At 34.4% G+C, this 15,046-nt stretch overlaps 1 protein-coding gene across 2 annotated transcripts in view; it reads right to left on the bottom strand.

Annotated features, from left to right (window-relative positions):
* LOC144453037 (uncharacterized) overlaps positions 1-15,046 on the bottom strand; it is a 30,648-nt gene continuing 15,602 nt past the window's right edge. Inside the window, exons 2-3 of one of the 2 annotated variants that reach the window (XM_078144306.1) lie at positions 960-1,292; positions 1-212 (exon numbers count right to left, since the gene is read on the bottom strand). In XM_078144306.1, coding sequence (XP_078000432.1) covers positions 961-1,292 — 332 coding nt within the window. In that variant the 3' untranslated portion in view covers positions 1-212; position 960. Of the gene's footprint in view, positions 213-959; positions 1,296-15,046 lie in introns of both variants that reach the window. The other variant, XM_078144305.1, reaches the window with a different exon arrangement.

Below are 15,046 nucleotides of genomic sequence, written 5' to 3' on the forward strand. Positions count from 1 at the left end.
TCCTTATATATTCACAGTTGATTTTAATAGATATAAAAACTTGCTAATAAACAAGAAATAACAAAACTGAAAATTGAAAGAAGCCGGGTTTTTGCAAAAGTGTCATTGAAACTAGATGGAGGTGCTATTGGTTATATAAATAATGAACTACGCGGTCTTCGAATAGACATCTATCGATCACTGACTTCTCTATCGGCTTCTTCTTTTGTTACCTACAGGATACAACACAATGATATCATTTCGTCGGTTAATGGGTAATTTGACCAGGTGGGACAGGTGACTGACGTGTGATACACACAATATAAACGTTTTAGAGGGACAGCTTTTAGACTGTATGTATACGCACGTAATGCTCGGAGTGAATAAATAGGTAATGTGGACAAGTTTTCATAGCTTGTCAAATCTCAAGGCCTGTGTGACATAAAGGACGTTGAAAATGCAATAATACTGTTTTTAAAATGATTCATATTAGTTTAGTCAGAGTAATTAAGCAGTCATGATATTTGAATAGTTAAGGCACCAAAGAGAATAGATGAAATTTCTATTGACGACAATGTGGAAATTAATAGTGGGATACGTTTTTTGAAGTCTAATTGAAGAATGAAGATTATGCGCGCGCACATTTATATTTCTTTATGTGTATGTTCGTGCGTGTGTATACGCGAGCGCTTGCGTCCGTCCGTCCGTCCATCTGTCTGTCTTTGTCTGTCTGTCTTTCTGTATCTGACTGCCTCTGTTTCTCTGTTAACGGATCTGTCTGTCTGTCTGTCTGTCTGTCTGTCTGTCTGTCTGTCTGTCTGTATGTATGTATGCATGTATGTGTGTGTGTGCGTGCGTGCGTTTGTATGTATGTATGTATGTATGTATGTATGTATGTATGTATGTATGTATGTATGTATGTATGGATGGATGGATGGATGGATGGATGGATGGCAACATATCGAATATACATTACTAACCCTAGACAACTGTCAACACTGCATCATTAGATCTTAGTTGAGAGTCAATTCCATCGCTGGTGACGTAACAGTTATATACGCCCTGATCACTCTTCTGAACACCACGGATGACTAAGTCGTACTCATTGCCAATTCCTTCAACGCTGACCCTTTCCCTCTCTGCAAAGGGCAGCCGTTCAACTGCCAGAAGATCTGAATAATCTTTACCCCATACTGCCTTGCCCTTCTTGTCTGATATGTGGCATTTTAGGAGAATATCGTCACCTTCTTCGACTATTGTATCTTCTGGGTTGATATCAATTTGTTGATGATTATCGATTTCTGCTCTCTGAACTACTAGAAAAAAATATTGATAAAAAGTAATAGAATTCCATAGAAGTGATAGAAGTGCATATATACATAGTCTGAACTACATAAGAGATATATACAGCGAATTTCACAATAGCGTTCAGCTTTTCTATTTGATAGAACCACGCAGAATCCAATAAGAAACTGGACATGCTACACTTGAAGATCAGATTAAATGAGTACAGTTTCCTGCTACATTTTGTCTAAGTGAAATGAACTACACATTGCGGTATTCATACATCAAATGAATACCGCAAAGGACATTTTACGCACTCTTCATCGTGTGTTTGATACTAAGAAAAACATTGGCGCCCGAATGTCTGCACGGAGTTGCAATACATTTAAACGGTTTATTTCATTTAGACTGAATGTTGCAAAAACATGCGATCTTGCCATTGAACAGTGGCATATGCATTTTCTTGTTGGTTTCTGCGTGGTTGTATCAAACAGAAATGCTGAGCAGTATTGTGAAATTCACTGTAGTCTGCAGAAATACTGTTAGAATGCCATGTGTGTAATATATAGAACTACATCATGATATAGCCTTGCTACTAGACCCTTGGGCTATTCTGTTCACTGTGAAGGCGACCGAAGGTCGCTAGTGAGGGAGATATTCCGCCCTCGAACTTGATTGCACCTTTCAGAAGAAAACCCTAGGTCTAGCAGCTAGACTAATAATGATACAGAAAACACATCTATGCCACATAGAAGTTGTCGAAAATAAATGTCTGACAACAAATCTATAGAAATAGATAGAAATCCGTAGAAACACAGTTTCATAGACACAAATCTATGGAAATGAAAAGTCTATGGAAGCATAGAAATCCATAGGAATATATAGAGTCCAATAGAATAATAGAAGTCCACAGCATATTTCTCAAAACTTACAATCCATAGCCACCAACTTATACCATATTCAATCACTGATTTTGCCAATAATAGAACGATAATCAGGAATTTTAACAATTCTCTGAAGAATTTTCACTTGAAATTTTACCACTGTCTAATAGTGAACGACTAAATGGGGCATATGAAATTCAAATTTTTAACATAAACTATTAAATTTATTTTTTTGTTCCAAACACACCTTGAACAATTTTACCTGAAATTTTCGACTGCACGCTTCAATCTTTGTTAAATGTATGACACTATAGTTTACCAACACATTTGAATTCCCGTTTGTTTCAAAGGTAACTTGGGATGAAGTTCCAGAAACTTATTCCTAGGTGCCTAAGGATCAGCACAATATCCTATTAGGATCGACGATTTCGAGTTCCATTAGCCTGAGTCATCAAAAACATTCATAGCTTCTATTATTTTTTCAGATATGTGATATCTCTTTATTTCCGAGTTTCGATGTCATCTATTGAATTGATCATTCTTCTCGCACATCCTCACACGGGATTCATTTTTTCATGTACATCACTCTATTATCGAATATTGCAAATTGAATTCAGCGATGCGTGGTCGTTTCTAAAATCCCCAGTCGACTTAATGCGTTAATTGAAAATATTTTTTTTTATATCAAAAGTTATGACTGTATAGTTTGGCATCTCTTTGTTAGATATTAACCTAGTAGTGTCTTTATGTACACAGGTGACACTATGTCGATCACAAAGTTGACGAATGTTATTGATCTTTAATTATGATCTGACGGTATTCACACGGCACATTGCACAGACCTGTTACTTTATGGTTTTCCGCCCTTCTTATAACACCCACGGTTAGCAATGAAAGCCTGCCGCGGATTAAGCAAATACATACACGTGAGCTCATAAAAAGGTTAACCACAAGTTGAAAAACGTTATTAAGTTCAAACACTCAAAAAACAAATACGTAAACAAATTGACTTGTCATGCGATAAATTGACATTTTACGTTCTGCGAGACTGCGAGCGCTTGTCTCATGATTCTATACAATATCTTTGACAACCAACTCTGTTCTGTATAAGTTGCTTCTATATTATGGGCTTTAGAGCAAGAAGTTGCTAATAAGAACAGTTTTAATTAATACACCAATTTGTAGCAGTCTGTCAGTTGTAATATATTTAGGGGAACTGGTAATGTCGAAATTTGGAATGGCGCATTGTGGGAAATAAGTTATCGTTCCATTGATAAACATGAATCACTCACTGTCATAAGTAAAGGTGTGTAATTTCAGATTAGCTAGGTTTGGGTGAGGCCTAAAAATATTGTGTGGTTCCGATTACATTCAATTTTAAAATAGGTAGGGTAGGTAGATTTTTGATTTAATGTTATTATTTTTGTTTTCACATGTTAGTGTCTAGTTCAGGTAGTTATGTTTTCTGTTGTATTCTCTATAGTCTCTGTGTTATTGGTTTCTTCTCATCAAATGTACAGCCATTACAGATTGGAAGAATAGTTTTTATTGTCTTTTTCAGTTGATGTCAGTTTCAGCATCCACTATTTCTTGCGAGACTTCACAATTTTCTTATTTTTTCTTGAACATGTAAACAAAAGTTTAGGGTCGGCGTGAAAAACTAGGTGGGGTCGGGTAATCGGAACCAACCAACTTTCTTTTATTTGGCCTAACCATACCGCTGCAGGAAGGGTATCATTTCAATCATCCCCAAAAGATATTGCAACCCTTACACTAGTTGTCTACAGCTACAAATGCTGCAGATCAGAACGTTGCTTTATTAGTAGTATACTATTAAAACTGGCTTTAGAGGTACCAAATTTCAAACGTCGTCTCCTTATGGATATCATATTATCAAACTGACATACATTCATATAAAATAACGTTTGGTGTCTCTAATATAGTCATGCCATGTGCTTATCAGTTTGTTTTGTCTGTCAACGTTACTCATATGGTATAATGTGACAAAAGCTGTAGACCTCAAACTGATAAAGCCTCCCATGGGGCGCGGTTATCCATAATTATGTCACCAATACCGCGCCATACTTCCATGGCCCTACATATCAGAGACACCCAATGTGTGTATCAATATGTGTCTGTTTGATAGTATGATAAGGGAATTGTCTACTACTGATAAAACAACGTTCTGATGGACAGCATTTCTAGACAATTGTTTACAAGAATTGTACCGCAAAAAGAAAGAGTCCCACAGTCATTTGCTATTGCACTGAGAGTTACAACTTGGCTTTAACAGTCCAATTATATTTCTTCGCACTCATGTTGCATTTTAAAATCGTTTGGTAGTCCGAAATTGACTGATTTCAATACTAATGATTCGATGATCGAACCATCTTTACAGTATTTCTAGATAGAAACGACGCCGGATGTATCAATTAGAGACAGTTAAAAGTCAACCGTCTGTCAAACACATATATGACTCTACTGATCGATCGCGATAGACATGTTTTCCCCACCGACCACAGCGAACTATAAAACTTTGTCGCCAGTCTGATTTCCTAGGAATATAAAAAATGGATGTAATAAAGGCGAGAACTTGGAAAAGAAAATTCCCGCCTACCCAACTCATTAATACAGTTTAAATGAACGCTAAAATTAATACAAAGTGAAATTTATTTACCATTTCCAGGTGTTTAGAACAATATGGCCTTTTAGCTTTAATAAATGTTAAATTGTAATTTGAATCAATGAATACTCAGTGGACCTAGACACTTTCGCTACTACAAACTCTAGAAAATTTAGTCTTCAGGTAGTTCTCGAGTAATTTCTACTAATGACCAGACTGGTACATTGTGTTCATGTTGACATGTACAAGATGGTATTTTAGTGACTACTTATTTTGCATTTTTGTTTTCCAGCGAAATAAGCGACAATAAGTTTCTAGCGAAAATTTCCAGGCTTACAGTATGATGAGAAATGGACTCTCTCAGATACTGATTTTCCTATATAGGTTTATTGCTGAATTGGAACATTAGGAGATGTAGATGTAAGCTACTGTTGCGCGTAATAGCATTCGTTGCGGTGTGGTGTGGTGTGGTGTGGTGTGGTGTGGATACATTTTTCACATAAGCATTACCTACATACAGGGAACTTCGTTTAGGATTTCTTATGTTATCAGTCAATAAATGCCCGGATGTGCACGTATTATTTTAATCTTGCTGAAGTGGAAACGAACGATCTTTATCACGAAACAATTTTTTTTTACTGAAAATGATCTGCAGTTATCAATCATTTATGGGCTGAAAGGATGGAAATGAATATAACGCGGTAATTCGATCTAAAGTTTGCCCCAATGTCAAATTCAGAAAAAATCGAAACATAATATTAATTGTATAAATATTCAGACTATAAATTTGCCATATTGCTTTCTGTTGAGACTTCGATATTGTCACCTGGGTTCTTCATCTCTTTGATTGATCGTCTTCAATTCGTTGTCTAATAAAAGTCAATTTTGACATTTAGATCATTCTTATTATTCATTGCACATTACAAAAAAATGTGTGTCTTGTGTCAAAAATCCCAGATGACTCAATAATATAATGCTTAACGACTTTTTTGTAACACCGATGATAACTTGATTTTATGAAGGTCTTTCAAGACAACGTCACGTTTGTGTGTTTACATAAGGGAGGTAGTGTTTACCCCCAAAGTTATGAAAAGTAATCACAATAAAACAGCAATTTGAAGGTTGTCATTTGATTGACGAGAATGAGGTCGCATATAGGAATAAGAATCGATAAAATTTTAGCAGAATAAATTTTTGTATAGAGAGATGGATCATATATGAAAAAGGTACGTTTATTCAAAAATGTAGAAAACTTAATACAGTGTTAACCCCCATAGCAATAATACACTTTATTGGTAAATACTGTGTGTGTTTTAATGATTCAACACATACAGAATTGTTTAATGGAAGATATGACATTTTACAAAAGCAAACACCTCAATAAAAGCTTTTCCAGGCGCGCATACACAAATATACACTTATACACACATTAATCTATCTACTATCTACTATCTATCCATCCATCCAACCGTCTGTCTGTCTGTCTGTCTGTCTGTCTGTCTGTCTGTCTGTCTGTCTGTCTGTCTGTATGTATGTCTGTCTGTCTGTACGTCTGTCTGTACGTCTGTCTCTGTCTTTCTCTGTCTCTGCTTTGTTCTGTCTGTCTGTCTGTCTGTCTGTCTGTCTGTCTGTCTGTCTGTCTGTCTGTCTGTCTTTCTGCATCTGTATGTATGTATGTATGCATGCATGCATGCATGCATGCATGCATGTATGTATGTATGTATGTATGTATGTATGTATGTATGTATGTATGTATGTATGTATGTATGTATGTATGTATGTATGTATGTATGTATGTATGTATGTATGTATGTATTTATGCTGTGAACTGTAGTGCAAATATCGATAGTGATTCTCAGCTTTCCTTACTTACGATATTTGTTTCCAACATATACATATACAGACATTTTCAGGTCTACAAGCTACCATTCGTTTTGAAAAAAGGACATAGTGACTACATGATACGAACTCTTGATCAATTACCATTACAAATGAACCCAAAACTTGCCGGATAAATTCTCCAAACTTCCAGGTTCCTTCGACGATACGTCGCCAGTGTTTCCCCTTATTGTGATAACAGATCAAGAGGCTAGGGCTAAAAGGTTTCCGTCTTATCTCCACCGTGTATCATGCTTTCAGAGATACATACTTGCCACCATTTTGTGACAACTTTGACTGCTGTGATGCATGTTGCTTGTGAAGGGTTTACCGTATTTACACACCGCTGACTGTGACACGCGGTTTTCAAGTGGTAGGTTGATCTACAACTGCCGACATCAGACCGTAGAATTGGATTAATAACATTTTGCACAGCGTGTTGGAACTGCAGAGACTTGTATTACACACCATGGTTTGATAAGAACAGTTTTATGGCCTCTTTATGTGAACATGAAATGCCAGGGGAAGTGGAAATTTGTTTGTGAACATGAACTATTATGTAAAGTGGCCATAAAACTGTTCTTATGAAACGATAGAATGCAAGAAGTATCAGCGCTGTGCGAAATGTTAGTAATCCAATCCAAATCAGTTGTTTATTTTCCCTGTTATTCGTCCATGGTCTGATGTCGACAGTTTTAAGAGTAGTCTAGATTCTACCCGTGGTATCAAATCATCTCTTTTCCACCGCCTAGTTCAATGAGACATCATGAATCACCACTAGCTGATCATGCAAATGAGTAAACTCCTAACCAGTAGACTAATGTAAACAATGTATAAGTAGCGTCCTGGTCTTAAGCTCATAAATATACCATATTTGGACATTATGTACCTGCCTACAATAGATTGGGCAATACTTCGTGATTGATTTACATAATGTTAATACTTCACTGGTGGCTTCGGTTGAATTTGAAATTTCATCTCAGGACCTCGTTGGGTGATGCCAGGAATAGTACCTAGACTAAACGTTCGAAGAGTTCGTAAGACAGTAATCTTTCGAAAGTTAAAGTGATAATGTATTGAATCCCCAGTGGGTAAACTCATTTGTGTAGCAGTACACATACTATGATGCAACATATCAATTTCGTTTTAGGTCCGCACCCAAAAATCGGCGCCTCAATGGATCACGATTGAACATATTACTATGCTACTATTATAGATAAAATAGACCTCTAATTAACATTTACAATGTCTTATTAGTTTTATTATTATTTTCAGTAAAATATAGTGTTGGTTGTCTGATCAATCAATCAATAAATAAATAATGCCATGCTTCCAGCTAGTGCAGATTTAAATACACACACATAAAATACATTAAAACGTATCAAGAATGAAAATCATGAAACAACGTCGTCTGGTATAACAGATTTCTTACTACTCCTACCCATTACAACTGCCGACATTAGACCATAGACAAACAGAACATGTTACAAACAGAGAAAATATACGACTGAATTGGATTAATAACACTTGGCACAGCATGATGGAACAGCAGAGACTTGTATTACACACTATGCTTTGATAAGAGTAGTTTTATGGCTTTTTTATGTGCCATGAAATGCCAGGAGAACTGGAAATTTGTTTGTAAATGTGAACTATAATGTAAAGAGGCCATAAAACTGTAGACTTATCAAATGATGAAATGTAATACAAGTCTCTCTTCTTCCAACATGCTGTGCCAAGTGTTATTAATCCAATTCAGTTGTTTACTGCACCTGTTTGTAACAGGTTTCATTCGTCCACGGTCTGATGTCGACAGTTGTACTACACTTTATCGTCTGGCGCGACAAAAATCTAGCTAAAATTGCTTCATGTTTCATATCACCTGACGAGACAAAAGGTGAAGTGCGATTGTCTCATACATGCTTGCAAAAATATATGTTTTTAAAAATATATATGATTTGGCGCCGATCTGCAATGTGATGATAGCTCCCGTGAGGAAAACGTAAGTGTAAATGTTGTTGAGATTTTGTCACCTCAGATGATATATAAAACAGAGTTAGCAAGATTTTTGTCGAGCCAGATGATGTTTTGTTTATACTCTCCAAGTTTTCATAGTAGAAGTAAATCTGCGATGCCTTCGTGTTATTATTTTCACCTAAGTATTAAAAGGTTTATTAACACAGATTGTGCCACTTTGAATACAAATACTCATTTAATGTAGCATGTCCAGTTTCTTAGTTCTTTCTGCGTGATTGTATCAAACAAAAATGCTGCATGAAATTCACTATGTGCAAATCTAATGTCAGGCGGGACATATCAAAAACGCGATTCACCCCTGTTCTACTGAATAATTTCTCTCATCTGTTCTGGATAACCTCTTCCTGCATTCTATGATCACATTTTCCTTAATAGTCATTACTTCCAATACTGTCCAAATGAAAAGTCTTTCACATACACCCATGGACGAAATAAGAGTGACAAGATAACGTATTTTAATCGGAATTTAATTTCATCGTTAGAAATATCGATGATCGAGAAGATTTGTACGTACAAGCATGTCCTATTCAGCAAAGATTTACTTACATTTTCATACTGAAATAAATTATATCTATCTATCTATCTATCTATCTATCTATCTATCTATCTATCTATCTATCTATCTATCTATCTATCTATCTATCTATATATATATATATATATATATATATATATATATATATATATATATATACACAAAATGTATATTGCAATTTCGGTTGAGAAACTAAAGCTTAATGTTACGCATCGACGCGAAGCTTGGAATAGCCACAACAGATGAATAAAATCACTTGACTATCAATTTACATAAACTGCCGATGGCCACTTTCGATACGCGAACATATTGAAATACTACTATTATTTGATTCAAAAGTGTCAAAAATTATATAGATTGTATATAATCCCATAAAATCAATGTTAAGTTTACGTCATAACGCTCGGCATGTGATGCCTCAGACTACAAGTTCCCTCCTGCGACTTGACGTAAATCTAACATTGCTTTTACGGGATTACAAAATATGATATTTTGTGCTCGCCAAGTTGAACAAGAAATATGGGAATTTATACCCATGTCGTTCCACGTCATAACATCATGCGTCTATGTCATGACAATGCGCGTCCACGTCACTGGTTTTGATGTGCTTGATACATGTGTCAAAACGTTCCAAATCGCCATTACTTTTCCTAGTCCTTCATAAATCATGCCTGGACAGGTATAATCATAATATTCCCAAATATTTTCTTTATTTACTCTCAACCTAAGGATGTATCTCTACTAGTCCAACAACTCGTAGTGACAAGGCCCCTTAGGTCAATCGTTTGTCCCTTTCCCGAACTTGAGAAATTTGGAACAATATCTAATTACTACCTCAATTCATAACTATATTTTTCCATGTCAACTTCCATTCCATGAACGCCCATAACATGATGGAATAAAAACGGGCACTCATACGTAAGAAAATAAATGCGAAAAACTGTACACTATAATTATGTAAATATTGTTAAGTGAATGAATATCACATTGATAATTACATAGTGCAAATATAATCTTTATTTTCACCATTATTCTCACTTATTTAATGGAATGTTGTGATGAAAATACGCAATTTACAAATTCTACCTAAAACTGATGGTAAACATGCATGTCATCACAATTTCTCTTTGAATAATGAACACCATGTCCATGCATTTGAAAGCGTTGCTCTATATTCCTGACATTTTCATGTGAAGACCACACAAAATGGCATTTCATCAACTAAAATGTCAGATCGTTTATTGCAAACTTCTATACCACTACAAGCTGGGTTATAAACGTTTTTACTTTTGAGAACATACTTATAAAACACCCTGATTTAAAAGTTCTAATAATGTTACAGGAAAAGTCCAGTGGTGCTTCATTTTTCTCTTGTTACATACATTCTATTGCCCATCATTATTAATTTTTGTTATTTTATTTCTCAAAAGATTACATTCCTAAGTTACAGAAGGTCTGAAATGTTGAAAATCCATCAGTTTGTCCGAATTCATGGATAAGGGGAGTTCTTGTCCTTTACCATCGTTCTGAGAGATGTTTTCATAAAGCCTGGCTCTGAGTAACGCTTCCCCCTAGTTGGACACTGGCGGGACACTTTATGAGAACAATATGGTAAAATGCATTGACAATACGTATTAATATCGTGCTAGATATTATGTGCTTAGCGGTAATACATTTTTTACATAACATTAACAAAAAGTTGACCATGCATGAATTAATTAATCTGTTCTGGCAATCTTTGCACAATTGAGGGCATGTTTCTCAACATTTTAGAATACGCAAGCTAAGTTATTCCATGTGGTTATTGTTATATTTCGACTTGATAGTAATCGCGAATTCAGTTTGCTAAGATAGACATAAACTAAATCAAACTAAATCCATCATTGTTTGATGCGGTAGAGTGCAGAAATAGGTGATAGCAGTTCCTATTTTGTGCCAGAGGCAAGGTGTCTGTGGTTGTGCGAATCTAATCATCATGTGATCAAGGTAAGATAATGTATACTTTGTCCCAAAACGATATACACTGCATGTTTATGGGATTAGCTTGCAGCGAGACGCCCTACTGAGACTATAATTAAACAACCGTCCATAAAATAGCGTGTCACTGTCGTACCAGCATATGTAGCAACAATGGTTTTAGGGGCGAGATCAATAGTTCAATGTAGGATTAAAAACTAAATTACGTCTTAGACCCCCCCCCCCTTTCTAACTAAATTGACCAAAATTTAAAATTGCTTCAAACCACACAATCATTTTCAAATCAGTATGTAATAGTATGTAGTGCTATGAATACAAAACCAGTATGTAGTGAGTGAAAAATATTCTTTTGCTGACACTTTACTTTATTTTAAAGCCATGCATTTTATAGCAAAAAATCTTCATTTTCTCAATTTGACATTTTTTAAAAGAAATATTTGGACTAAGATGTACAAAATATCCATTAAAAGTAAAAACAAAAACACCTAATGTAAACAAACCACCTAAAGTAAAAGAATTTAGTTTTTTATTGATCTATTGATCTAGCCCCTTAGTTTGTATCTATCTTACAAAACCGAACCTTCGAATACTAGAGTAACATGTATGACAAGTTTTCTTCTGTCAATAGCTTTGGATAATTATGCCATCCTTATTAAAATAGCACATGAACTTCAAATACGTTTTATTACGTATTTGAAGTTCATTTAACGGTTGCAAAATTAATTTGAGAAGTATACACTAAGCTTATCGTAAATGTACAGATTAGTTGAAATTAAAAATTGTTTATAGAGATTAACATTTGTTTATGAAAATTAGCATTTTTTATGGCGTTTAACATTTGTTTTGGAGATCAGTCTCCTGTCCAGCTGGTGAAAAATGTTGATCCAAAACAAAGCATGATAATGTAAAACTAATACGAGAACCTGCTATCGGATTCTTGAACTTTAAGCAAAAACAAACATACTCATGATTATTTATGATGTAGAGAAATTTCATTCCATTAACACATATATGGAAGAATTATTGAACAATATGTAAACTAGTGATCAAAAAGTTATTATTAAAGTAGTTGTTATTTTCATACCCAGCTAATTAGAATAATGAGAGATGAACTTAATAACTGTGTTTTTCTTATGGAGAAATTAAGTTAAGACATTTAAGTTAATAGGTAACTTGCAAACCCGCCATGTTGAATGTTGCTTCATGGGAAATGTGATAATAAATACTAATAAATTAGTATTGTAAACAATATGTTACATTGTTTTCAACCACGAATAATCAATTCATAGTTATCCTCACCATTGTGAGAGGTTCTTTTTATCGATAGGTCCAGATTATGTATTACGATAACCACAGATAATCCCATTGTCCTTTGCGTCTGAGCATGCTCAGTCTGGATTGTAAGTTCCCTATTAGAAATTTGACGCTATTCGAGACAAAGAAATGAAACTGCTTGGGAGTGTTGCACATTGAAAATAAAGATTATACCTTAGTAGTCTCGAACATGTATTGATGTTAAAGTGGATATATGGATGCCAGGTGGGGAGTGGACATGGATTTAGGATCTTTTTTAATTTATAAAACAATTTTATCATCATGGCTTCCCAAAAATGTGAAACAACATTGACAAAATCCATGTTTGTAACTCACTATGTTGCAAAAAAATGTTAAGGTTTGTTATTGTAAGTACAATTACAAAACATTTAGATATTTACACATTTTTTGCAATGTATTGCTGTACAAACATGGACTGGGCATGTGTTGTTTCACATCGATTTTTTGAAGTAGAAGCAATGATAAAATTGTTTTATAAATCCAAAATCCAAAATGGCAACTTTAATATTGCCTTTCTACCATAGATCTCCATCATGATATTATAAAAATCTTATTAAATAGCACTCGTCACATTTTGAGTTCAGGTTATCTGTTGTATTAGCTTTCCCTAAAGAATTCCTACCTGTCTTAATGGGTATAATAATAATGACTATAAAAATATTCATATTAACAAAAACATAATGGATAATTAATGTATTATTTGTAATAACAGGTGTATTATTTGTGTTCAGGTGATCTGTTGTATTAGCTTTCCCAAAAGAATTCCTACCTGTCTTTATGGGTATAATAATAATGACTATAAAAATATTCATATTAACAAAAACATAATGGATAATTAATGTATTATTTGTAATAACAGGTGTATTATTTGTGTTCAGGTGATCTGTTGTATTAGCTTTCCCTAAAGAATTCCTACCTGTCTTAATGGGTATAATAATAATGACTATAAAAAAATTCATATTAACAAAAACATAATGGATAATTAATGTATTATTTGTAATAACAGGTGTATTATTTGTGTTCAGGTGATCTGTTGTATTAGCTTTCCCAAAAGAATTCCTACCTGTCTTTATGGGTATAATAATAATGACTATAAAAATATTCATATCAACAATGGATAACTAATTTATTATTTGTAATAACACTGCAGAAAAATATCCCGGTGGAGGTATGTACGCTTAAATTGTTGGTACTTTTATTTGAATATACGAGGAAAATAAACCTAAACAAGCGACGTGGGAAACATGTAGCAGCTTAATTCATTCCCACGAGCTGAACCAAAGCATATGACCGACATTCATTGTTTTGCTGAATTTCAGAAAACGTCGTGCATACCTTATCAAAAGCAAAATTGTCATGAATATTATTTTGATTATACATGAGTTCTATTGATCAAGGTTTCATCAGAAATAATATGTTTGTTGAATTGTCTTGTATTCCCAGCGGGCTAGCTACACACATATGAGACTCTCAAAGTTATGTTTCACAGAAACAAGGCGCCAAAGTAAACTACTGTCGTCTGCTGGCCAAAACGGTGACGTCAGACACAATGACTTTTCAAATTATCATTACAGAAATATTGCGCACACAACAGCATGTTGCTATAGAGACATATAGGTTATGCTGTATATATTGTAAGAACTTATTTTTATCCTCACTGAGTGAGAAAATGACGTTGTAATGTTGTGCCCTTCGTAAGAATCATCAGTGACCAAAGGTAAATCGTAATGTAATCCTAAGTAATCGTCGTAATGGTTTTGCTTAAATGAAAACGCCCAGCAATTGAGATTATATTATTTAAAATGGATTTTTTTTAAAAGAACCATGTTATCAAAAAAATAGTGGTCATTACATACATACATACATACATACATACATACATACATACACACATGCATGCATACATACATACATACATACATACATACATACATACATACATACATACATACATACATACATACACACACATACATGCACACACATACATACATACATACATACATACATACATACATGCACACACATACACATACATACATACATACATACATACACATACATACATACATACATACATACATACATACATACATACATTTTCTCTCCTCCTGTCATCCATTCACTTGTTCATTTATCAATCCAACCCGTCACGCATTTACCTTCATACTTATTTATTGGTGACCTCAAATAATTTCTCACTGTCTGGTTTTTTGAGAAGTTCTTTTATTTCTGTATTATTACAAGTCGAATATGTTGACACAAAACTTCGATTTCAGCTGCAAATTATACCAACGGAAATTGAGACCGAATGTCGCTTTGCCAGTCTAGCAATGTTTTATAAAAAATGGATAATTTTCATAGCAGATGTATCGAGTGTAAAGTGATGAAATGATATGATATCTTACATTCAATCTAAAGCGATGCCATTTGGTGCTCTCACGATCTCACTTTGATAATTTCACCAATCAAGATTGCGAAAAAGAACTGACTCAGAGGTTACGACGTACAGTC

Source organism: Glandiceps talaboti, chromosome 23, assembly GCF_964340395.1.
Source record: "Glandiceps talaboti chromosome 23, keGlaTala1.1, whole genome shotgun sequence".
Taxonomy (NCBI): Eukaryota; Metazoa; Hemichordata; class Enteropneusta; family Spengelidae; genus Glandiceps; species Glandiceps talaboti.